Below are 25,425 nucleotides of genomic sequence, written 5' to 3' on the forward strand. Positions count from 1 at the left end.
GATACTTGGACATGTTACTTAGCCTCTTGAGAGACAATGGTGCATAACATAGTGCATAGAACACAGTAACCATTAGATCATAAACTATTAAGTGAGTAGGTTTTGAGGATATGTGTGTGCTATGATTGTGGAATTTTGATGGAGGAGGTTAAGAATGCTTAGAATGATTCCTCTATCCAAAAATGTTCCTTTATATTACCTTACGCATATCTAAAGGCTATCTTACTTTGATGTGGTCTAAGAGAGATGCGCAAACATTTTTCAGGGAAATATATTTGTTCTGATTTTCCAAATTTGGAGTTCTGGGATTTCCTATGAATTCCTACTATGTGATAATGGTATGCATCTTTTGGAAATTATTTCTCCTAGGTTTCCAGAATACCTTACAATTTCTAATTATTTTTCTCCATGAGGTTGGGGTCATTTTTTCTGAGGATTGGTAAACAGTCTGAGCCCAGGGAGGCAGTTTATTCAGATCAAAGAGCAAGTGTTTGGGATAGAACTGACTGAACTTAGGGTTTTCAGTAATTGGTGTGATAATTCTTTCTTTCTTTCTTTCTTTCTTTCTTTCTTTCTTTCTTTCTTTCTTTTTTCTTTCCTTCCTTCCTTCTTTCTGATTTCATTTCTTTATTTGAGAGAGAGAGAGAGAGAGCATGAATGGGGTGAGGGGCATAGGGAGAAGCAGGCTCTGCACTGAGCGGGAGCCTGATGTGAGGCTTGATGCTGGGACTTCTTTGATTCCAGGACTCTGGGATCATGACCTCAGCTGAAGGCAGACGTTTAACCCACAGAGCCACCCAGGGGTCCTGACAACTCTTTCTGCAGAGAATAAGGCTTCTTAGAGCAAAGCGTAACCTCCGTAACCAAGAGCACTGGTTCTCAAATTGTGGTTGAGAACCCACTGAGGTCCCCATGACCTTTCAGGAGGTTTGCAAGCTTTGAGATCCTCCTTTTCCCCATAACAGATCTGTGTGAAGCCAGATTTTCTTTAAATACTTCAACTAAAACAACATATCATAACAAATTGAATGCAGAAGCAGATAGGAGAATCCAGCTATCTTCTGTCAATACACACATTTAAAGAAACTTTAAAAATGTCAAGTAAAGCCACCATTCTCTGTACAATTTTTAAGTTTTGGAAAATACAGTAATTTTTCATAAAATAATTCACTTTATTACCTAAAGTGAATTAGTAAGATACTTTAAAAATTTTTCTTTTTCTTTTTATATTTAATATGGGTACATAGGAATAGATATAACCCACGTAAACAAAAGCTTTTAGAGGTTCTCAATAACCGAAAAGTGTGATGGGTCCCTGAGACTAAAATTTGAGAACCATTGTCCTGGAGATTTTGGCTTCTAGTACCAGGTTTGGAACATTTACAAGTTGCTACTGGTTTTGAGACTTTATTTTTTAAAACAATGACTCTTACCATATTATTGTATGTAAAAAATATAAAGAGGAAACTCTCTTATTTTTTTTCCCCAAGAAATGAAAGGATCTCACAGAGTCTAAGTATTCCCTCTCCCTCTAACTAGATGCACTTGTTGTCCAAATGGCTCTACTGGACTAGTTAATAAGGTGGAGAAGTCCTCTTCTAAAAGTCACTGTTGGATCTGTTACTTGGGCCAGGGAATGTGGGAGGTGGAGAGCAGGAGGTAGAGATAATCCTTACTTGTTAACACTTTTAACACCTATATTTGTGGTCATACCAGGATCTTTGAGAAATATATAGACTCTCAGGGTTCAAAATCCAAGGCAGATAAGTTTTGGGGGAAGGGGGAGGAGTAGATTTGCAAAGACTCCTGGAGTCCACTTTGGAAGACATGTTGGGATTCATGAGTAGTTGGGCAAAGAAAGGACCAAAGTCTCCCCTTGGCTCTTCTATACTTCTGCACTGTCCTGGCCATGGGCAAAAGAGTGATAAGGATAAATGAGAAAATGAAAAAGAAGGAGAACAATGAGGATAAAAGGAGACAGTGCAGGGGAAGGAGGTGCTATCACTCTACCAAACAGCTGCTCTGTTCTCAGTTCTGCAGCTGTGAGCTCTCTAAGACTTGGAACCAATCAGGGGCCATGACACTCCCGGGGGACACTCTGGTCTGTATACTCTTGGCTCTTGGTCCTGGGAAGGCTTAGCACATGATGGTTGTTGCTTAAAATCAGATATCTTGAAGGTACAGACTTTAAGATGTTCCATAGTTCAGTTAAAGATCAAGGGTGTAATGATTCAGGTGTGACAAAGATTAATGAATAGATCTGGAAAAGAAAGAAAAATGATTATTTGGTTTTGAACATGATAAGCTTGAGAGTCTGTGTACCAAGATAGAGTTGTCCAATAGGCAATTAGAAATAGAATCTGGATCTTGGGAAAGGGGTGGCTAGATGTGTTGCCTCGGGATCAGCATCACATAAAGATGGTCAACGTTGCAGATAGATGAGGTGACTTTAATAACTGTTATCTCCTTTGCTTTATCAGCTTTTCCATGTGGCCTATCTTATAATCAAATTTGCAAATTCTCCTCGCCCTGATCTTTGGGTCTTGGAAAGATCTGTAGACTTTGGAAGCACCTACTCACCTTGGCAATATTTTGCTCGTAAGTAATTCTGCTTACCATGTTATGCAGGGCTTTAATTATTTGCAACAGATCAACATGGGATTTAACTAGAAAATTAGTCTCTCAGTTTGGCTAATTAAGGACTGGCCAATTTTAACTCTCTTGATTACTCTCAGAACATCCCTATTTCTCAAGCATGTATGCATCAATTCCAAGGATACACATGTAGAACTGAAGTTGAAATGCCTTTTATGATAACAGTTTTGGCCACTATTTAGGAAGAAGCAATGTACCCATAACTAGGCCATAGCTCCAGTCCTTTTCCTTTTATGTAGAATTAGGGACTAAGTTCTATCTTTAGGGATTCTACATTTCACATTATTTAGCTTGACCCTGTCATCTTCAACTAACGAAGAATGTCAGTGTCTTTGAACCCTCTGATGAATTGAGGCAATGGGAGTTTTGCTTACAAAGGCACTGGGCTTTCCATGAATGCTCCTTAGAGGGTAAACTTGCCTAATCAGGAGTGAGGAGTGAGAACCACATCTCCAAATATTGCTATTGAAAGTAAGTGGCCAGAAGTGGCTTGGTATTTTCTTTCATGAGTTAAAACTTCATTGTAAGCTTTTGTCAAAAAAATCTTCTATGCTTCTCTGTTCTTTCCTTCTGACATATTTTCTTAAGGAAACATAATGTGCCTTAAAAGATTTATGACAAGATGGTAATATTTTGTTTTATAGTATTAAAATGTTTTCTTCCTAGACTCTAAAGTAGATTGTTTGGAACAATTTGGGCAGAAGGCAAATATGGCTATCACCCAAGATGACGATGTACTTTGTACTACTGAATATTCCCGGATTGTCCCTTTGGAAAATGGTGAGGTAAGTTGATATGGGGAGATGGGAGAGTTGAGACTCAGAAGGCAACATGAGGATATGCAATTTTGCGTAATTGTGAAACTTGTACTTTCAAGATCTAAAATAGATCACGATGGAAACCAGAACTTGGAACTAACTACTAAAGGAATCCCATCAAGGACTCCTAGAATGAGTTGGGTTGGAAATTCTTTATAAAAATATTTTAAATTAATTAACTAATTATTTTTTTAAAATTTTATTTTATTTTTTAAATCGAGGTATAATTGACATAAAAAATTCTATTTGAAGTCTCACCTTCTCTTCCGGAAGTCAGGATTCCGGATTCAAAGGCCACATGTCTTACACTGTCTTTTCTGGTGAAATGTTTAGAAAGTGGGCTGCTGGTGATTGAGATGAAAATCCTTCCCACTGCTTCACAAACACATATCCCTCATAAGAGTGAGGAGATGAAGGGTAGGTGATAGCACAGATCCTTAGTCTTTCTGGGCAGGGTGGGCATCATCTGTAGGGAGAAAAAAATTGCCCTTTGGGGTTGCATATGGTCCTGGTCCAATAGCTAGGCTATTGTTACGGGAGATGGGAAAACAGAATGGGGAAAATTGGAGAAGAATTCCATGGCAGTTGTGAGGCCATCATGAGCATGAAGTGAGTTTCAAATGAACTCCTTGAAGGGTGTCAGTCTCCTGTTTTAGGTGGAGAGATCTTTCTAGCAGCTCTGTCCAGTATCTTCCAGTGATTGGGGAGTATCTCTAATTGTTGGCACTTGGACTTCATCACTTAAAGCTTTAAAACAAAACCTGGGGTTTTTTTGGGTCCTCTCTTCACAATCAACTCTATATCCAGAGACTTTCTTCAACCTCATTTAGGTTTTTAGATAACTTTAGCTTTGTTTCTTTGATGCAACCAAAAGTTGTTTTTTATACTTATAGAATTTAATATTATATTTTCAAAATTTCATAGTATTACCACCCCATAACTACACTGATTGAACAGAGGGTTTGAAATGAAATAACATGTTTTGAGAGCTCAGGTCTTAAGGAGAGGTTGCCAGAATTTAGAACTAGGAATGAGAAGGGAAGACTGAACTAGCAGTGATATATTTGGACATAAGCAATATCCACGACCACCTACAAAGATGTTAATGGCTCAAAGAAACCAAGTGCTTTGGGGCATGTGAGTTATTTTTAGTTACTTGTGGCAATATTTTCACGATGGGACTTTTTCCCCCCCTGTGTGTGTGGTGTGGTTATTTTAGGTTGTGGTGTCCTTGATAAATGGTCGACCAGGCGCAAAAAATTTTACTTTCTCTCACACCCTGAGGGAGTTCACCAAGGCTACAAATATCCGCCTGTGTTTTCTCCGAACCAATACCCTTCTTGGACATCTCATCTCCAAAGCACAGAGAGATCCAACCGTCACTCGGCGGGTGAGTAGCATTTCTAAGTGCCTACAGAGCAGTTTTTGTTACCTATTTTTGCTTATCAAATTAATTGCCTTTCAAGTAATCTTTGCAGCCAGTAATGGTGTTGGCATAGGAATTGTTCTTGTGTGAAATACTAGATATAATTTTGAAGTTTGGTTGTTAAAGAAAAATCATTATATTCAAAGAGGATGAAAAGCAAAGATGTGTTAGTCTGCTATTATAGCAAATAATCCCCAAGTCTCAGAAGCTTAACAAAATAAAGGTTAATTTCTTATGTCACAGTCCAACGTGGGTCAGCAGGTGGGGTCAGTTCCATGCAGTCTTTCAGGAGACCAGGCTCTTTCTATCTAGAGTTGCAGCCATCCTGTAGGACCTCAGAGTCCTCCTCTAGATCCCCTGCACATGGTCTACAGATGAGGAAAAAGTGAGTGCATAGAGAAGACAGACCTGCCTGCTCTTGACCACCCAGGTCACCTCCATTGGTAGGAATTGGTGGTGCAGCCCCACCTATGTGCAGGAGGCTGGGTAATGTAATGAAGTCACAGTGGAAGAGACATAGGTGTTGGTGAGCACTAGTGCTGCCTACTGCACTGGGTGAACATCTCTCTCTCTCAGTGTCAGGACAGTTTCCCTGTCTCCTAGGCAGGGGGGGAGCCAGCAGAATAAATATCTTGAACTCACTCTTCTCCTACCCACTGATCTCCTGATGGTACCTCCCATTGGCCAATCCCAAAGGGAAGCCAGTGGACAAGAGATCCTTGTTGCAGCCCATAAAGTTCAGCCCCTGAGCAAACGGCAGAAAGAGAAAGAGAAAGGTGGTCCTAGAGAGTGGACCTGGAAGGGTGAATGGAAGATGCCCAGTGTACCTAGTAGAGTTTAGCTTCCTCTGTAGGTGATATCAGAGAATTGGAAGATGAAGGCAAGGAGAAAAGTAGGTTTTGCTACAGTTTTAAGCATTTTCCAGAAAGGCCAGTCAATTTCTGGTATTTGTGGTTTGTCTTCTGCATTTTCTGCCCACTTAGCTCTCTCTGAGCTGCTGTAGGTGGGGACTTGGACCTTGGATCCCAGGATGAAATTTACACAGAAGAGCTGGGCTTTCTGGTAAACTGTAGACAGACTGGGTTTCCATTCTCTGGATATTTTGGAGCCATGCCACAAATGTACCTCACACAACCTCTTTTTCATTTCATTGTCTGGGGGAGGGGGTTGCCGTTTGCAAGATTTGTAATTACATGTATGTATATTTTTCACTTAGGTGAATGTAGTCGTCTCTATGAGTACGTTTTTATGGATCTTGTATCACGTATCATCTGGACACCCCTCATCCTAATCTAGGTTGCTTCTTTATGTGAAAAAGAACAGCATACCAGCTGTCCTGTCACACCCTCGTGTGTGTGGCTGGGGTGAAGTCTGATTGAGTACTTCTCTCTCTTGCTGCTGTTGCCCTTAACACATGCACAGAGAGAAACTTCTATGGTGATCACCATGAGAGCTTCTAGTGTTAACTTGTCTTAGAAAGCCCTCTAGTACTGAATCTATCCATATTAATGAGAGAGGTCACTGACGTCTTCAGACTAAGTAAGACTGCCAGGATGCTTAGACTCTTTAACAGCTTTCAGTGTGGAAATCAGAACAGAACCCTTATATTGAGTGTATAGAGTACTTTAAGGGGGCTGCAGCAACGACAAAAAGATATAAAAACCTTCTTGTCCTTGTGAGATCAAAGACTTCCTTGCTGACAGGTATTCTCATTGGCAGCATGACCTCATGAGAAAGATTATTCTACATGCCCCTAAATTTCTCACTGGGTTCGGCACAGTGGCCAAGTTTGAGAAGTAAGGGAGCTGGTGGACAGTGCCACCTGTTGTTGCTAGTGGGGAGGTCTCCAACATACTGGAGATGTGCCTGGTGGATGACACGGTTTCTCATATCTGTGGCCTGGTTTAGGGGCTGTTCTTCAGCTGAGTCTGAAGCTCACTCTGTCTGGCCCTTTGGAGCTTGAACTCTGCCTTTGGCCTTATTAATCTTAAGTAAGTAAGGCTTCTACAACTGCTGGTGGGCCCTGCCAGTCACGGCACTGCATCTGCTCTGTCACTGTAAATATTTTCTCCCTTCCTGGAGCCTGCATGTAGTAGCTACAAAATTTGACATAAAAATTTATTTTTGGTAAATAAATATGAAACCTAGATTTATGAAACTCAGATTCACTTAAAAGTAATCTGAGAATCACTTAATCCTTTAACAAAAGGCTATTTGGCATGTTTGTTTTCCAAGGTGATTTCCTTCCATGCATTTAAAGCATTTGACTTTTAAAAATGCACATGTTTGGGAGGTTGCTATTACATTTGATTGAAGAATGCATTTATTTTGTAAGGGAAGTTACCTCCAAATGCTGCTCCCTTTTGTGTTAAGATAGCATCAAGAATACAGGATGAAAGAGAAGAGGGTCAATACAGATGTGAGTTACAGATTAGTAAAGCAAAGCTGTTGCTCTTAGTAACACTAACACTTGTGTCTTCTGTTATATAGTATTATTACAGCATAAAAGATATCAGCATTGGTGGGCGGTGTGTTTGCAATGGCCATGCCCAAGAGTGCAATGCAAATAATCCAGAAAAATTGTAAGTACATTGTACACATTTTTTTAGCTTTGCTGTGAATAAGTCTCATTGCTTCAGTAGATGTTTGCATCCCATTAAATACTTCTAAGTTCTTGCCCTCAATAGGAATGTTTCATTGTCAACAAATAAATGGTGTGTATTATTTCTTCCCTCCTCTTACCCTTCACTTGCTTCCACATGCCTCAACCAGCCCCTAGCAGACATGGCTAATCGATCACAGGCCTCAATGGATGATCTGGGATGCAGCCACCAAATCCTCTGGTGGGGGTGCAGCATACCCAGGCGGTGGCCCCGCCCCCCCCAGGCAGCCATGAATAATTGATGAGAGTTAATAAGAGAAACAAAAACTTGTCATCCCAGATCTAACGAGATCAGGGGGTACACATTTCCAAATATTTTTCTTCTTTTTTTTTCATTATGGTAAAATACCCATGATATAAAGTTTACTAACTTAACCATGTTTAAGTGGCAGTGGTTTAAGTGGCAGTAGGGTTAAGTACATTCTCATTGTTGTGCAAACAATCTCCAGAAATCATTTCATCTTGCAAAATTGAAACTGTATATCTGTTAAACAACAGCTCCCCACTCCTCCCTTCCCCAGTCCCTGGTAACCACCATTCTCTTTTCTGTCTCTATGGATTTGACTACTCTAGGTATTTCATGTAAGTGGAATCACACAGTATTTGTCTTCTTGCAACTGGTTTCTTTCACTTAACATAATGTTCTCAAGGTTCGTCTATGCTGTAGCATGTGTCAGAGTCTCCTTTTTTTAAAAGGCTGAATAATATTTTATTATGTATATACCATATTTTGCTTATACATTCATCTGTCGATGGACATTTACTGCCACCTTTTGGTTATAGTGAAGGATGCTGCTATGAACATGGGTGAACCCATTTTTTTTTATTGAGGTCTATTATACATACAATAAGGTGCATGGATATTAACTAGTAAGTGTTCAACTGTACACTCATGTTATCAACACAAGAGGGATGTGCTGTTGTGACTGGAAATGACTGGATGCTAGAGATGGTAGTCATTTTCTCTCGGTGTTTTGTTTATAGTCTGCAATTCCCCATGAGTGGTATTTGCCAGAGATGTTTTACTTTTATCCGATGAAGTTCGTTCTTTATTATCCTTCATGTTCAGGCACAGATGCCAGCTACCAACTTATGTGGTGTGGAGCCCTATTCCTAACCAGCAGCAATCTCTAATGTTGTCAGGGATCAGACAGTGCTGAGATAGCATCATGAACCCATCAGCTGACTAGCCTTTAATTGACAAGCATGTATTTATTAATGATGAATCCATTGTCTCCTGGAGGGTAGAGCCCTAAGACATTAGAAATCAGAACAGAGAAGTCCTGAGTTGGAGAGAGAGGGGAGAAAAGGGGTCGGTTTAGTGTTCCTTAGCCTGAGACAAAATGGCACCACGTGGGAGAAAAGTTGAAGTCATTGGAGAAGGTCTGAGCTTCCTGGTTGGAAGGGGTGCCAAGCCCTTGACCTTGGCAGACCTGGAAGGGTTCCATACTGTGTGGTAGAGATTGAGAAATCAAGGTGAGTAGAGAAATTGTTTCCCCTTGCCCCAGTATACACCAACACAACAGCCTTTCCTCCCACTCCTTGCTGGTTTGCTTCTGCCCAACAGGCTTATTCATGCAAATGCCGAGGAAATCCACATCCAAGAACAGGAAAAAGATCTTAAAATGTTTTTAAAAAAATTAGTTTCAGAGGTAGAATTCAGTGATTCATCAGTTGCATATAACACCCAGTGCTCATCCCATCAAGTGCCCTCCTTAATGTCCATCACCCAGCTAGCCCATCCCCCCGTGCACCTCCCCTCCAACAACACTGTTTCCTAGAGTTCAGCGTCTCTTACAATTTTCCTCTTTCAATTTTCATCTTATTTTATTTTTCCTTCCCTTTCCCTATGCTCATCTGTTTTTTTAAAATTCCACGTATAATTGAAATCATATGGTATTTGCCTTTCTCTGACCGACTTATTTCATTTAGCGTTATACTCTGTAGATCTATACACCTTGTTGCAAATAGCAAGGTTTCATTTTTTATGGCTGAGTAATATTCCATTGCACATACGTATATATCATGTCTTTTTTATACATTCATCTATCCATGGACATCTGGGCCTTTTCCCTATTTAGGCTGCTGTGGACATTGCTGCTATAAACATGGGGCTCCATGTGCCCCTTTGAATCACTAGGTTCTTATCCCTTAAATAAATACCAAGTAGTGCAATTACTGGGTCATAGGGTAGCTATATTTTTAACTTTTTGAGGAACCTCCATACTGTTTCCCAGAGTGGCTGCACCAGCTTGCATTCCCACCAATAGTGTAAGAGGGTTCCCCTTTCTCTGCATCCTCACCAACATCTGTTGTTTCCTGAGTTGTTGCTTTTAGCCATTCTGACTGGTGTGAGGTGGTATTTCATTGTGGTTTTGATTTGTATTTCCCTGATATTAAGCATTTTTTCATGTGGCTGTTGACCATTTGTATGTCTTCTTTGGAAAAATGTCTGTTCATTCTTCTGCCCATTTCTTAACTGGTATTTTTTGGTTTTTTTTGTTTTTTTTTTGGGGGGCGTGTTGAGTTTGATAAATTCTTTATATATTCTCAATACTAGCCCTTTATCTGATAAGGTATTTGCAAATATCTTCTCCCATTTTGTAGGTTGCCTTTTAGTTTTGTTGACTGTTTCCTTTGCTGTGCAAAATCTTTTTATTTTGATGAAGTCCTAATAGTTCAGTTTTGCTTTTGTTTCTCTTGCCTTTGGAGACATGTCTAGCAAGAAGTCATTGTGGCCAACGCCCAAGGAAAAAATCTTATATTTAAGGAGATGCAGTGACTTAGCAGAGGGAACAAAACCTGGACAATAGAAAAGTTAGTTGCTAATCAAGTAGAACCCATGAAGAGGCAGAAGAGGGCTTGAATTAAGCATGTCTACCATAATGACTTGGTTCATGGAAACGTGAATGGATAACATTTAGTTCTGAACTTCCTAGCAGTCAACTCAAAAGGGGGAAACCTGCCTAGTTTCTTATTTCACTATGATCATAATCTAAAAAGTGATCAGTTGTTTAGGACAAGCATGACTGCTGACACTAGGACCAGATAAGAAATTTCTCTTGGAGTGGTGTGGGGTGATCATCATGAAGAGGATTCTCTAGTCAGCAACATCTTCAATAACATCCTTACGGCAGATACAAGGATGAGTTTTCTCTATCGACCATCAGCCTAGGCTGAGAAAGAAGAAGAAAAAGCAATTATTTGTGGGTGATACAAATACAATTCAGACTAGGACCCATTTTTTTTTCTGCTTTCAGTTTTAATCTTTCTATAAGAGTAGTTGAACTCTTATGTTCTTCAAGCAGTCCTCCCTAAATAATTTTTTCAGTCCTCTGAGATCTTGTTAGGACCTGGCTCTTGGGTTTGGTGAATCTCTGTGCATGATTCCAGGCTGAGAGCAAGAGGCCTGAGCAGACCTTTCTCATGGGACTGCTCCAGATCTTTGTGAAGATGTGAGACTCAACACCTCCTAGCAAACTCAGCGCTCCTTGCTCCTGTGTTCATTTCCTATGATGGAAGGTGGCAGGGAAGAAAGAGTTAGAACTTTGGAGTTAAGACAGACTTAGGTTTAAAGTCTGGCTCTCCACTTACCATCACTTGACTTGTTTTAGTATCTTGGAATCTCAGTGTCACTATCTACAAAATAGAAATAATAAGCAGGATGAGAGGGAGACTTGAATTAATAATGTATGCAAGGTGCTTTGTTCTCATAATTGCTCCATGAGTGGTACCTTGGGTAACCACCATGGCTGTCAGTTTTTGACACAGAACAAATGATCTTAATCAAAACTTTTGAATAACTGAGGTATGCTTGGCCACATGACCAGGTTTCAGTGTGAATGCCAGCACCACACCTGTGGGAAGACGTGCGATCGCTGTTGTGCCGGGTACAACCAGAGGCGCTGGCGACCGGCCACGTGGGAGCAGAGCAATGAGTGTGAAGGTGAGTGCTGGAAGAGGGGCTCCAGGAAGTGAGACCCCATCCATGCTTTGCCCTCCTTTCTCCCTGAGGACTGATGCTGTGTGATTGTGGAGAGGGTTGGGTGGCGTCAGTCTTAGGGACTCAGGTCTGTCTATTGTAATGAAAAACTCACAGACTGGAGATAAAAGTGCCCCATTCTAAATTCAGATATAAACAGGAGAACAAAAATAACAGCAATAATAATCTCTAATGTATTAAGCATTCACTTAATGCCGGCCTCTCTTTTTAGCAGTCGAAAAGCTCATGTAGGCACTATTAAATTGTAAACCCTTACCATTTCTTAGGATGTGATACTTGATGGGAATCCTCACTCTTTCAAGGACTGAGGTGGGGAGGTTTTGAGGCTGATGTCTAAACAGACAGTTGGAAGCATTGATTAGAAAAGGGGAATATTGCAGTATGATTAGGGTAGATACAAGGTGGAGGGGACCAGCGAAGGAAGGAAAAGAGGTGAGAGGCTGCTTTTAATTATGGTGTAATATAAAGTAAGAAAACCGTTATTTTTAATAAACAAACCCTAAGACATCCAACTGAATATACTCTTGTAAACTGATCTTCTTCGGAAGCCACATATTTATTCCCATTGCTGAAAACACTTTCGCTAAGTTTTAGTTATTGGCTCCGGAAACTGTGACCTATTTTTTTCTGAATATTTTTAGCATTTGCAGACAGATTTGTTTTTCTTTTAAAAGATGAAAATGTATTTGGATTCAGCCCTGTTGAACTGGGTAAGAGTCTGTACTTTATACTTTTTGGCCAAATGGTTTTTGTAACTAATAAGAGATAAGATCTCTCTGACTAGCAAACTCTCAAAAGGATTTTTATTGAGGAGTTCTGAGAGCACTTTGAGAGATTCTAATACTTGCAGGGTGTTGATGCTGCCCAAGCTGAACGGTCAGGGGGATCTCTAGAAACAGGGGTGTTATGTGGTTAGTTGTTCTTACTGTATAGTAACGGCTAATAGACGCCTTCCCAGTGACTACTTCCCCATTCCTGACCTCCTGGAGAATGGGACCAGAAAGCGGGAAAAGGAATCATCAGGAATCATTTCTTCTAGTGTTTTTGAGTACTGGTTTAGGATATTTTGATTGAATGAGTTTTATCACATGAACTCTAACATTAGCAATTTGATTAGGTTTCTAGGTTGGTGGAACCTTTCGGTGAATGACTTGCTTAACTCCAGCACATAGGAACATTTTAAAAAAAGATTTTATTTATTTATTCATGACATGGAGAAAGAGGCAGAGACACAGACAGAGGCAGAAGCAGGTTCCCTGCAAGGAGCCTGATAAGGGACTCAATACCAGGACTCTGGGATCACGACCTGAGCCAAAGGCAGATGCTCAACCACTGAGACACCCAGGCATCTCAGGGTAAACTTGTCAAAGCTTGCAAACTTTGTTACAAGTTACCAAAACCAACATATGGAAATCAGAACTATTAAGATCCATTTGTTAGGTGCCTTCTAGATTCTATTTGAATTAATGTAATTCAGAATGAACAGATTTCTTGAGAAATAACTGATGTAGCAAATATAAATGCCATGAATTTTAAAAAATCATGGCACCACTGAAGAAATGAAAATTAGGAGGTGCTCAGCCTGTTACCCACAGGGTAACTTGAAATTCTTTTTAATATTTATTTATTTATTTATTTATTTATTTATTTATTTATTTATTTATTTTATTGGAGTTCAATTTGCCAACATATAGAATATCACCCAGTGCTCATCCCGTCAAGTGCCCCCCTCAGTGCCCATCACCCAGTCACCCCACCCCCCCGCCCACCTCCCTTTCCACTACCCCTTGTCACTCTTCTTCCCTAATAGATTTATCTGGGAGCTTGATTAAAACATACAAATTACTAGAAAGACCTGGAAAATTTGATCTATGTGGAATGTAATGAATATATATTCTCTCTAAAAGAGAATAAGAATTTTACTTATGTTAGATCTTTTCCATCCTGGCAATGATGAAAAGCCTAAATGGCTTCTAAATTTTATTTTCTAATTTTAGAAGTATTATACTCTACTTGTAGATAACTTGGATATTGTTTTTAAAAAGTAGAATGACCAATAATTTTGCTACCCAAAAAGAGCCCCTGTGAATATTTTGCTAGGTATTTTAGTCTTTTCTTCATGCATACTTTAATATTCTTATTTGATATGTATTAGATTATTTATATAATTACTTACACAATTATTTATACATTTTTGAATCCTGTTCTTTTTCACTTGATGGTTTAGATATTTTCTCATATTATTAAAACTTGTCAACATCTTTTTTGATGGCACACAGTATTGTTGTTCTAGATTCAAGTGTATCCAGCAAGTGTTTGCTGAGTATTCATTATATGCTGGGGACTGGACTCTACTGGAAACAAAACACAGGTTGTCCCTGCCTTCATAGAACTGACAGTCAAGCAAAGACACTGTTGTTTGCTTACCATTTCCCTATGATTACACATTAAGATTATTTCTAGTTTTTGCTACTAAAAATAGTACTGAGACGAAAAACTCAGATTATTGGCTGAGGTTTTGGAGTCAATACAAGTCAGGATTCTACCTTTCTTGCTGGAGATATGGTTTAACCTCTTTAAGCCTCAGCATCTCCAACTGGGCCCTGGGGATAATAGTACCTACCTAAGAGACTTGTTGCATAGATTAAATGAGATAATGCATGTAAAACATGCATTTCACAGTGCACCAAGAGCTCAATTTTTCTTATTATTAGTAGTAATAGCAATAAAAGTAATATTCTCATTGTGCAGGAAACCTAACTGGCATTTTGGTTTATCTTAATTTGTTGTAATTATATATACATATAATATGTTATATATAATAAATACATATTTCTTTATGTATTTATATAAAATTTATATTTTATAATACATAATATTTGTATTTATATAAATTTTATATAATTTATATGTTTATATAAATTATTTATATAAATTTATATTATACATATTTTTTAAGGAGAAATCTCTGCCATTTAATATTAAACAAAAGAAGCTGTTAATTGCATATTATTGTAGATGAGTCTTTGTGTAAAAATCTGTAAAAATTTCCATTGAGAATATGCTGTTCCAGAATAGACTTTATTGTGGCACAATGAGTGATCATACTATCTAGGGGAATTTATGAAATGTCTCATAGTAATAATGAAATATTAACTTAGAATGCTTTTTTCAGCATGCAACTGCCATGGTCATGCCATTGACTGTTACTATGATCCAGATGTTGAGAGGCAGCAGGCAAGCTTGAATATCCATGGCATCTATGCAGGTGGAGGGGTCTGCATTAATTGTCAGGTGAGTTACTATTTAGTAGGTCAAAGTAGATATGTCACTGAAAGGAGCATTCATTAAGCCATGCTCCCAGAAAGATGTCAATAAAGTGATATGCAACTGAAAGTATTTTCTACTTTTGTACACAGAAGTCTTTGTTACCTAGATGTAATTTAGGGATTGTACAGAAAATGGACTGAGACATGTTTGTCCAAATTTTATTGATTATCTTCATTTAGGTCTTTACCTAAATAGGGGGAAGAATCCCTAGCTGTGACCATGGATGCTATCCATCTTGTGGTAAAAGGAGTCTAAGATAGTAGGGGAAAGACCCTCAGGTGATTCACAGGTACATTAAATTTGAAGAAGCACTGGACTAGGCTGTGTAGGTAGAGTCCTTTCTCCAGATGAAAGATTAAGCCACTTCAATGTGTCTTTAAAAATACCTTATTCCTCCTCTTCCTTCTTTCAGAGAAATTCTGTTTTGTACTTTGCTCTTCCAGAAAACCATCAAAAAAATAAATAAATAGTGGCTCTGTGAAAGCGTTTTTCTTTTGCATAGGAAATTGAGATTTGTTTAGGTTCATTGCATTTTTTTTCCAACTTAAACCTAAAATGAGTGGTTTGAGTTAGATACTTAGCATAATTAAATTTTTTTATTGTGGTGAAGTATACATAATATAAAATCTAACAGTTTAGCCATTTAAAGTGTATCTCTGCATAATTAACTTTCATATTATATTCATAATCCACAAGCAAGAAGAGTTCTGCCTCTGTTATGGCTTAGTATGTCCAAAAGGACCCAAACTTTCCACAGATAATAACTATAGACTACAGACAAAATACAAAAACAAAAAACCAGGGAGTCTTTTTCCCCCAACCAATGATCTGAAGCCAATGGGGAGTACACAAGAGCAGGAGGGTACTGGAGGGAAGCTGCTGCATGGCAAAAGGGATCAGCATAGGGTGAGCTACATGTGTTTTTGACTTTTAGCCAGAGGACAAACCAAGGTTGGTGCTTTGTGGTGTAGCTAAAATTTCTTTAGAAAAACTAGAGTCTCTCTTCCCTTAAGTATAAGAGTGTAGAGCTTGGACGGAACAACCATAATTTATGGAGACTGACTGGGGAGTCCAGGAGAAAAAAATCATGAGAGGAAAAAAAATCTCTAATTTTGCATATAAAATTTTCCCAAGTTTCTCACTGACCCCTGAGCCATTGATACACAGAATGGATTTCAGCTAAGAGTAAAATAATTTATTTGAGATTTGAATTAGCTCACAAGGAGTTACAGTTTTTCGGTTTGGGTAAAGTCAAGTTAGTTATGTCACAAAACAAAACAAATTCCATATTCTTTAGAGAAATATTACAGAATCCAGAGTCTCTACAGAATAATATTTATTATGTCCAGGATACAAGTCAAAATTTTTTTTACACTCAAAGAACCAACAAAATGTGACTCATTCTCAAGAAAATAGATTATCAATAGGGACAATCCTGAAATGACTCAGATGTTGAAATGAGCAGTTAAGGATTTTTGAATTTAATTAACAGAAACTTGTAAACTTGTGGGATAATATCAGAAGATCTAACATACATGCAATTGGAGTCTCAGAAGAGAGGACAGAGAATGTAGTAAAAAAGGAGGAGGATGAAGGAAAGAAGGAGGAGAAGGAGAAGAACCAGAAATAGTAGGAGCAGCAGAGCAGCAACAGTGGTAGCAGTGGTAACAGCAATGGAAAGAAATTTCTCAAATTTTTCAATAGATCAGGATTCAAGAAACTTATTTAATCCCAAACTAGGTAAATACAAGGAAGACAACTCCTGGAGCTTGTAGAATCAAGCTGCTGAAAACCACAGAAAAAGTGAAAATTTTGAAAGTAGAGAAAAACAACACCTAACAATGAACATGAACTTCTTATTAGATGTTGTGGGGGCCATTGGACAGTGGAAAATATCTTAAAAGTCTAAAAGAAAAAGGAAGGAACTGTTAACCAAGATTTCTGTATTTAGCAAAAATATCCTTCAATAAGAAAAGCAAAAGGACAGGGATGCCTGTGTGGCTCAGCGGTTGAGCATCTGCCTTTGGCTCAGGTTGGGATCCTGGGATCCTGGGATCCTGGGATCAAGTCCTGCATTGGGTTCCCTGCAGGGAGCCTGTTTCTACCTCTTGCTATGTCTCTACCTCTCTCTATGTGTCTCTCATGAATAAACAAATAAATCTTTAAAAAAAGGAAAAGCAAAGGGACAAATATTTCTGATAAAATAAAACTGAGGGAATTTGTTAACCAAGAGATTTGCACAATCAGAAATGATAAAGGAAGTTCTTCCGGTTATAGAGAAATGATGCCAGACGGAAACTCAGATCTTCAGCAATATAGCATAAGGATAGTATATTAGAATGAGTGAGGTTTATCCCAGGAAAGTGAGGTTGTTTGAACGTTCAAAAATCAATCTGCAGGCTGAGGAATATGGTGGAGTAGGAGGACCCTGGCTTCACCTCAACCCATGGATACAACTGGAGAATACTCACAGCAGTGCAAATAACTCCGAGAACAACCTGAAGACTGACACCATAAACTCCACAACTGAATGTAAAGAGGCCACCTTGTAAAGGGTAGGAAGAGACAGGGAGCTAAGTGGACTCACAGGACTGTTGGAGGTGGGGGTAGGGACACCTGATTCACCACCCCCTCCCTGTAACATTTGGCTTTGAAAATCCAGAGGGGCCAGATTTCATGAGTTCTTACAATCAGCAGGACTTAATGCCTGGAATTTACCAAAAACAACAGGTTCAGTTCTGGGAGAGCCAGAGGGGAGAGGAGACTGAATCCCTGCCCTTAAAGAGACAGCACAACAGAAGCCTGTGGAGATATAGCAGCAGTTTGAAAGTATCCTGGGGTATATGGGAAAGTGATTTACTCATCTCAGAGTCTGTCCAGGAGGGACAGAAATCACTGGGTAACTCCTCCAAGAACAAAGGAAATGGCAGGTACACCCCTCCCACCCCACTCTATCCCCCCCTCCCCGTGTAAACACATGGGCACCTGAGCAACTGGCTACCTAACTTGCTAATGCTGCTGCTCCACCTTCCACACACTGTGCTTCCACCAATCCACACCTCTGGGATGGCAGGGCCCCTCTTGCACTGGATGGGGATGCAAGGCTTGCTAGCACCACTACTCAGTTACCATATCCTCCCGATGATATACTTCCAAGGATCCACCCTTTTGGATGGTGCCTCAGTCCTAGAGCTGCAGGGCCCCTCTCACAGAGGACAGGGGGTAGCAAAGCTTACTAGCACTGTCGTCTCCCTCCCCAGTTTGGCTTCTATGGATCCAGATGGACTGCTTCAGTCCCAGAACTGCAGAGCCCACTCTCATGGAGTGCAAAGCTTACTAGCACAGCCTCCATATTGTGCTTGGGGGATCTGTGTTCTCCAATAACCTTTTGGCCAGAGCCTATACAGGATGCTGCTGTAGGGTTAGCAGTATGTAAGCAGCCTCTATAGTGGCCAGCACCACTCTGAAGTGACTCTTGCCCCAGAGAAGGGAAAGATAACTGTACACGCCAGTCAGATGGAGGCCTCAGTGGTGGGCTGAGGGCAGACAGCTGCTGTGAGTCAGGCCCTGCCTACCATTGAAAACTTCTCAGGGGACAACCCAGGGAAAGCACCCTGAAGTTTTATGCTACTGCATCTCTGTCAAATGCCTAGCTGACTAAACTCAAGGTGGGTGGCCCCAGACTGGTTCACTAACATCGTAGGGACCAAACACTGTCCAAAACAGTGAAGAGAGAGACACTGCAGGAGCCTGGACTGAAGGAAAAAGCAACTCAGTGACAATAGTAGGGTGCATGCAGTCACACATAGGAGGCACCCCTGAAGTGCCAGGTTTTGGTGAAAAAGGAAACACTGCACTGCATGGCACTATAAGAACTCTTCTTTATAAGGCCATTACTTTATAGTACAGGAGGTGTAGATGACTTTCCTAACACATAGAAATAGAAATAAAATGAAAAGACAGAGGAATATGTCCTAAATGAAAGAATAGGACAAAACCACAGCAAGACCACAGCAAGAGACCTAAGCAAAATAGATATAAGTAATATGCTGATAGAGAATTTAAAACAAAGATCATAAAGATGATTACAGGACTTGAGAAGAGAGTGGAGAACATTAGTGAGATGCTTAACAGAGATGGAATAAATTAAAAAAACATATCAGAGATGAAGAACACAATAAACAAAATTTAAAACACACTGGATTGAATAAATAGCAGACTAGAGGAAGTAGAGGAATGAATTAATGGCCTGGAAGATGGAATAATGGGAATTAATCAAGCTGAACGAATGAGAGAAACAAGAATAACTTAAAATGAGAGTAGACTTAGGGAACTTGGAAACTCCAACAAGTGTATAACATTTGCGTTATAGAAATCCTAGAAGAAGAGACAGAAAAGAGGGCAGAAAATTTATCTGATGAAACAACAGCTGACAACTTACCAAATCTGGAAGGGAAACAGCTATCCAGATCTAGGAGGCACAGAGATTCCCCAACAAAATCAACCCAGAGGTCCACACTAAGACACATAGTAATTAAAAGGGGAAAAAATAGCCATAAGAAGAGAATTTTAAAAGCAGCAGGAGAAAAGAAGACAGTGACATACAGGAAATTCCATAAGGCTATCAGTGGATTTCAGCAGAAACCTTGCAGGTCAGAAGAGAGTGGCATGGTATATTCAAAGTGCCAAAAGAGAAAAATCTGCAACCAGCAAAGCTATCATTCAGAATGGAAGGATAGATAGTTTCTCAGACAAATAAAAACTAAAGGAGTTCATAACTACAAGAAATATTGAAGGAGGCTCGTTGAGTACAAAGGAAAGACCATACATGAGAGTCTAAAAAATAAGTATATTTGTAAAAATCATCAAAGTATTCACAAGATAAATGGTATAAATATGATGCCATCTACCTAAAATGTGGCACTGGGGAGAGGAGTAAAGAATGGGTTCAAGCTTAGCTTCATTCTCCTGCCACAACCTGAGCTGAAATCAAGAGTTGGATGCTAAACTGATTGAGCCTTCCAGGTGCTCCTGCTAGCACCATTTTTGTAGAAATGTCTCCTGAGTCAAGAGATATAAAAGCAATAATAAAATATTCAGACTAAATGAAGATAAAAAGCTTCTGCAACGCAAAGGAAACAATCAACAAGACTAAAAGGCAGCCTACAGAATGAGAGAAGACATTTACAAATGACATATCTGATAAAGGGTTAGTATACAAAATATATTTTATTTTATTTTTTTTTAAAGATTTTATTCATTTATTCATAAAGACAGAGAGAGAGAGAGGCAGAGACAGGCAGAGGGAGAAGCAGGCATCATACAGAGAGCCTGACGTGCAATTTGATCCAGGGTCTCCAGGATCACGCCCTGGGCTGCAGGCGGCGCTGAACTGCTGCACCACCGAGGCTGCCCCCAAAATATATTTTAAAAATTCAAACAACTCACTAACCCATAAAACAAATAATACAATTAAAAAATGGGCAGAGGACATGAACATCCATTTCTCCAAAGAATGCCAGCAGATGGTCAAGAGACATGTGAAAAGATGCTCATCATCATTCATCATCAGGGAAATGCAAATCAAAACCCCAAAGAGATATTACTCCACACTGATCAATGGCTAAAATAAAAAACATAAGGAACAAGTGTTGGCAAGGATGTGGAGAAAAAGGAACTCTCTTACACTGTTAGCGGGAATGCAAACTGGTTTCGCCACTGTGGAAGATAGTATGGAGGTTACACAAAAAGTTAAAAACGGAACTACTCTACATTTAGTTATTGCCCTACTGGGTATTTACCCCCCAAAATACAAAAACACTAATTCAAAGGGTTACATGACTCTGATGTTCATAGCAGCATTATTTATAATAGCCAAATTATGGCAATAGTCCAAGTGTCCATCAATGATGAATGGATAAAGAAGGTGTGGGGAGTATATATATGTATATGTGGCATATTATTCAGCCATAAAAAGAATGAAATCTTGCCATTTGCAATGACATAGTTGGAGCTAGAGAGTATAATGCTAAGTGAAATAAGTCAGAGAAAAACAAAGACCATATGATTTCACTCATATATGGAATTTAAGGAAATGAATGAGCAAAGAAAGAGAGAGAGAGAAAGGGACAAACCAAGAAACAGACTCTAAAGTATAAAGAACAAATTAGATGGTTACCAGAAGGGACATGAGTGGGGGAATGGGTACAATAGGTGATGGGGTTAAGGAGGGCACATGTTGTGATGAGTTCTGGGTGATGTATGGAAATGTTGAATCACTATATTGTACACTTGAAACTACTGTTACACTGTATGTTAACTATACTGGAATTAAAATAAAAAATTAATAAATAAAAAATCTGTCTGCATAATTAAACATAGTAGCAGAATAAAAGAGAAGGATCATGTGAAATAGCATTAGAAAAAAGTCATTCCCATTTTACAATAAAAGCCCTTAGCAAACTAGAGATAGAAGTGAAATAGTGAAATTTGACAAATGCCAATTATGAAAAACATGCAAGTAACAAATATTAGTGGTGAAATATTGAACTATTTCCTTCTAAAGATTAGGAATAAGGCAAGAACGCTTACTTTTGACCAATTCTATTAAACAGTGCCCTGGAGATCCTAACCATTACATGTCTTAATCAAAAAGAAATAAAAGGCATTACTATTGGAAAGGAAAAATAGAACTCTCTGCACTTGCAGGTGACATAATTTATGTAAAAAATCCTAGTAGGCAATATACAAAACAACTACTAGAACTAATAAGTGAATTTAATAAGATTGTGGGAATACAGGATGATATGTGAAAATTAATTGTATTTTTATATTCTAGCAGCAGTCATAGGAAAATGAAATAAAAACTCAATTTAAAATAGTATCAAAAGCATAAAATGCCTAGGAATAAATATAACAAAAGGCATGCAAGACCTCTATACTAAAACTAAAAAATACTGCTGACAGAAATTTAGAAAAACTTCAGTAAATGGAAAGATATTTATAAATTGAAGGACTCAATATTATTATCAGTTCTTCCCAAACTGATCTAAAGCTTGAATATAGGGTTGTTGTTGTTGTTGTTTTAAAGATTTTATTTATTTATTCATGAGAGACACAGAGAGGCAGAGACATAGGCAGAGGGAGAAGTAGGCTCCCTGTGGAAAGCCTGATATGGGATTTGATCTCAGGACCCCAGAATCATGATCTGATCCAAAGGCAGACGCTCAACCATTGAGCCAACCAGGTGCCCCTTGAATATAGGTTTTTTGGTAAAAATTGACAAGCAGATTCTAAAGTTTGTATTTAAATTTATGGTTACATAAATGACCTAGAATATACAAAGCCATTGCAAAGAAGCAGAATAAAGTGAGAAGAGGTATGTTATCTTTTCTTTAAAAAAAGATTTTATTTATTTATTTATTTTAGAGAGAGAAAGAGTACAAGAGCACCCGGGGAGGGACAGGGGGAGAGAGAGAATGTAGAGCCTGACATGGGGCTCGATATTATGATCCTGAGATGATGACCTGAGCAGAAATCAGGAGTTGGAGGCTTAACAGACTCCAGTTTTTATCTACTGTTAAGACTGAGCCACCCAGGTGCTCACCCATCTTGCTCACCCATCTTGCTTTATGACTTATCACCCATCTTGCTTTATGACTTTATGGGTGCTCACCCATCTTGCTTTATGACTAAGTATAAAGTTATAGTAATCACAGCAGTGTGATATCAACATAAGGATAGATAAATAGATCAGTGTAACAGAATAGGGAGTACAGAAACAGACCTACACTTATATGGACATTTGGTTTTTGATAAAAATACCAAAGCAGGGGCACTAGTTAAGTATCTGACTTTGGCTCAGGTCATGATCTTGGGGTCCTGTGATAAGAGACCCATGTCAGGCTCCCTGCTCAGTGGGGAGTCTACTTGTCCCCATCCCTCTACCCCTCCCCCCCCACTTGTGCCCTCTCTCTCTCTCTGTGTGTCTCTCAAATGAATGAATAAAATCTTAAAAAAAAAAAAATGCTGAAGCAATCCAGTGCAGGAGAGTAGGAGAGAAATTCCTTTCAACAAATAGTTCTGGAATAATGATATTCTGTGGGAAAAAATAAACTTAAACACTACTTCATATCTTACATAAAAGCAAAATTGATATGGATCAGACTAAAGAAAAGTGAAAGCTGCATTTCTTTAGAGAAAAATATAGGGAATATCTTTGTGATTCAGAACATGAACAAAGTTTTTTAAGTCACAGAAAGCAATAATTATGAAAAATTAACAAATTAGACTTCATCAAAATCGAAAGCTTCTGCTCACAAAAGACACTGTTAAGAAAACAAATAGGCTAGCCACAGATGTGGAGAAAACATTCACAAAATGTAAATCTGACACACGGTTGATATCCAGGCTATGTAAAAAATGTCCACAGCTAAGTAATAAAAAGACAAGTACCCAATAAAATATTTTTGGATTTGGACAAGATTTGGATAGTCACTTCACAAAAGTAGGCATGTGAATGGCCAATACGTGTACAACAAGGGGCTTAATATCATTAGCCATCTAAGAAATGCAAATTAAAATTATAATGACTTACCATCAATCTTGGTGAGAATGTGGAGCAACCAGACCTCTCATGCATTATTGGTATGAATGAAAAAATGGCACAACCACTTTGGGAAAATGTCTGGCAGTTTTTGAAAAGAAAACTAAACAGACACCTACCCCATGACTCACAAATTCCAGTCTTAAGCATTTATCTGTGAGAACTGAAAACATGTTTACAGAAAGCTTATGGCAGGTTTATGCACAATAGCCTCAAACTGGAAATAGCCTAGGTGTCCATTAATAGAATGGATGAGCAAATTGGCATATTTATATGTGGAATACCAATGAGCAATAGTGAACAACAAACTATCGATTCATGCAGTAAAATGCAAGAATTTTAACAATATCATGCTAAATGAAAGAAGATACAGAAAAGAATACGTATAGAATGAGGGCTATTTAAATGAAATTCTGGAGCAAGGAAAATTAATCAGTATTGGGGAAAATCAGAACGATGGTTGACTCTGGGGAGTTGGTGATGGAGCAATTGACTGGAAAGGGGCATGGGGAACTTTCTGAGGTGATGGTAGTGTCCTATGTTGAGACAGGGATTTGAGTTTCACAGATATATTCATCTGTCATAACTCAGTGAATGCACAATTAAGAGTTTTGCACTTGTATGCAAATTTCACACTAAAAGAAACTAAATATTGGACTCCAGTTAATTGTAGAAGAATTCATCGTGGGGCTGCATCCAGATCTATAAAACCCTATTGGAATTTATAAAAGAAGACCTATATAGAGAGGCATAATGTGTTTCCAGACTCAATATATAAGTGCACCATTTCTTCAAAAATATCCTATAACTTCAGTGCAACTGTTACCAGAATTCCTACAAGGTTTTTTTTTAATGAAGATTGGCAGACTGATTCTAAAGTTCTTTTCATTTCTTTTTTCTTTTTCTTTTTTTTAAGATTTTATTTATTTACTTATGAGAAACAGAGAGAGAGGTAGAGACACAGGCAGAGGGAGAAGCAGGCTCCATGCTCTCCATCGAGAGATGGGACTCGATCCCGGGTCTCCAGGATCACGCCCTGGGCCGAAGACAGCACTAAACTGCTGAGCCACCCGGGCTGCCCTTAAAGTTCTTATCAATAAAAGAATATGAGAGGACAGACAAAAGATGAATGGTTTGGGGGGAAATTTGTTTTCCAAGATAGCAAAACATTCCTGAGTAGAGAATCTAAAAACACATGCATGTAGATGTTTGCATTTGATTTACAGTAAAATTGGGATTTCTAATGGAAGAGAAAGATGGATGTTACATGATGTTGGGCCAATTGGCTCTTCATTTGGGGGAGAAAAATGTAACCTATCGTATGTCATATACAGAAGGGCACGGGGAGTCTTGACAAGGAAGGGAAGGGGGTTTGCTGCCATGCAGGGTCAGGTGGCTTGGGGAGCTGCTAGGTGATGCTTCAAGGTGAAGTGTGAATCTGCTTGTGGAATACATATGCCCTACAGCAAGTGTGCCGATCAGAAATCCAGCTTAGTGCAGGCTGCTATAACAGATATATCACGGGGTAGGTGCTTAAACAATAAACGGTTATTCCTCACAGTTCTGGAGGCTGGGAAGTCTAAGATCAAGGTCCTGGCAGATCTACCATATGGTAAGAGCCCACTCACTGGTTAGCAAATAGTTGTCTTCTCATTGTATCCTCACGTGGTGGAGAGAGATCATTTCTCTTCTTTTAAGGACACTAGTCCCATCATCAGGGCTCCATCTTCATGATCTGATTATCTCCCAAAGGCTTCGTCTTCAAACACCATCATATTGGAAATTAGGCTTCAACAACATATGCATTTTGGAGAGGAGGGGACACCAACATCCAGTCCATGGTACCTGCTAACCTGGCTGTCTCCCACCTTGTCTATATAGTGCTGGTAATGGCAGAATGAGAAGTATCCACCATCAGTTCTGGGC

At 39.0% G+C, this 25,425-nt stretch overlaps 1 protein-coding gene across 1 annotated transcript in view; it reads left to right on the plus strand.

The window, feature by feature from the left end:
• Window positions 1–25,425, plus strand: part of LAMA3 (laminin subunit alpha 3) — a 249,419-nt gene that overhangs the window by 56,631 nt on the left and 167,363 nt on the right. The window contains exons 3-8 of the mRNA XM_072829057.1: window positions 2,481–2,598; window positions 3,322–3,440; window positions 4,693–4,863; window positions 7,390–7,481; window positions 11,392–11,507; window positions 14,740–14,858. Of these exons, the coding sequence (XP_072685158.1) occupies window positions 2,481–2,598; window positions 3,322–3,440; window positions 4,693–4,863; window positions 7,390–7,481; window positions 11,392–11,507; window positions 14,740–14,858 (735 nt within the window). The remainder of the gene's footprint in view (window positions 1–2,480; window positions 2,599–3,321; window positions 3,441–4,692; window positions 4,864–7,389; window positions 7,482–11,391; window positions 11,508–14,739; window positions 14,859–25,425) is intronic.

The sequence above is a fragment of the Canis lupus genome, chromosome 6 (genome assembly GCF_048164855.1).
Source record: "Canis lupus baileyi chromosome 6, mCanLup2.hap1, whole genome shotgun sequence".
Classification (NCBI taxonomy): domain Eukaryota; kingdom Metazoa; phylum Chordata; class Mammalia; order Carnivora; family Canidae; genus Canis; species Canis lupus.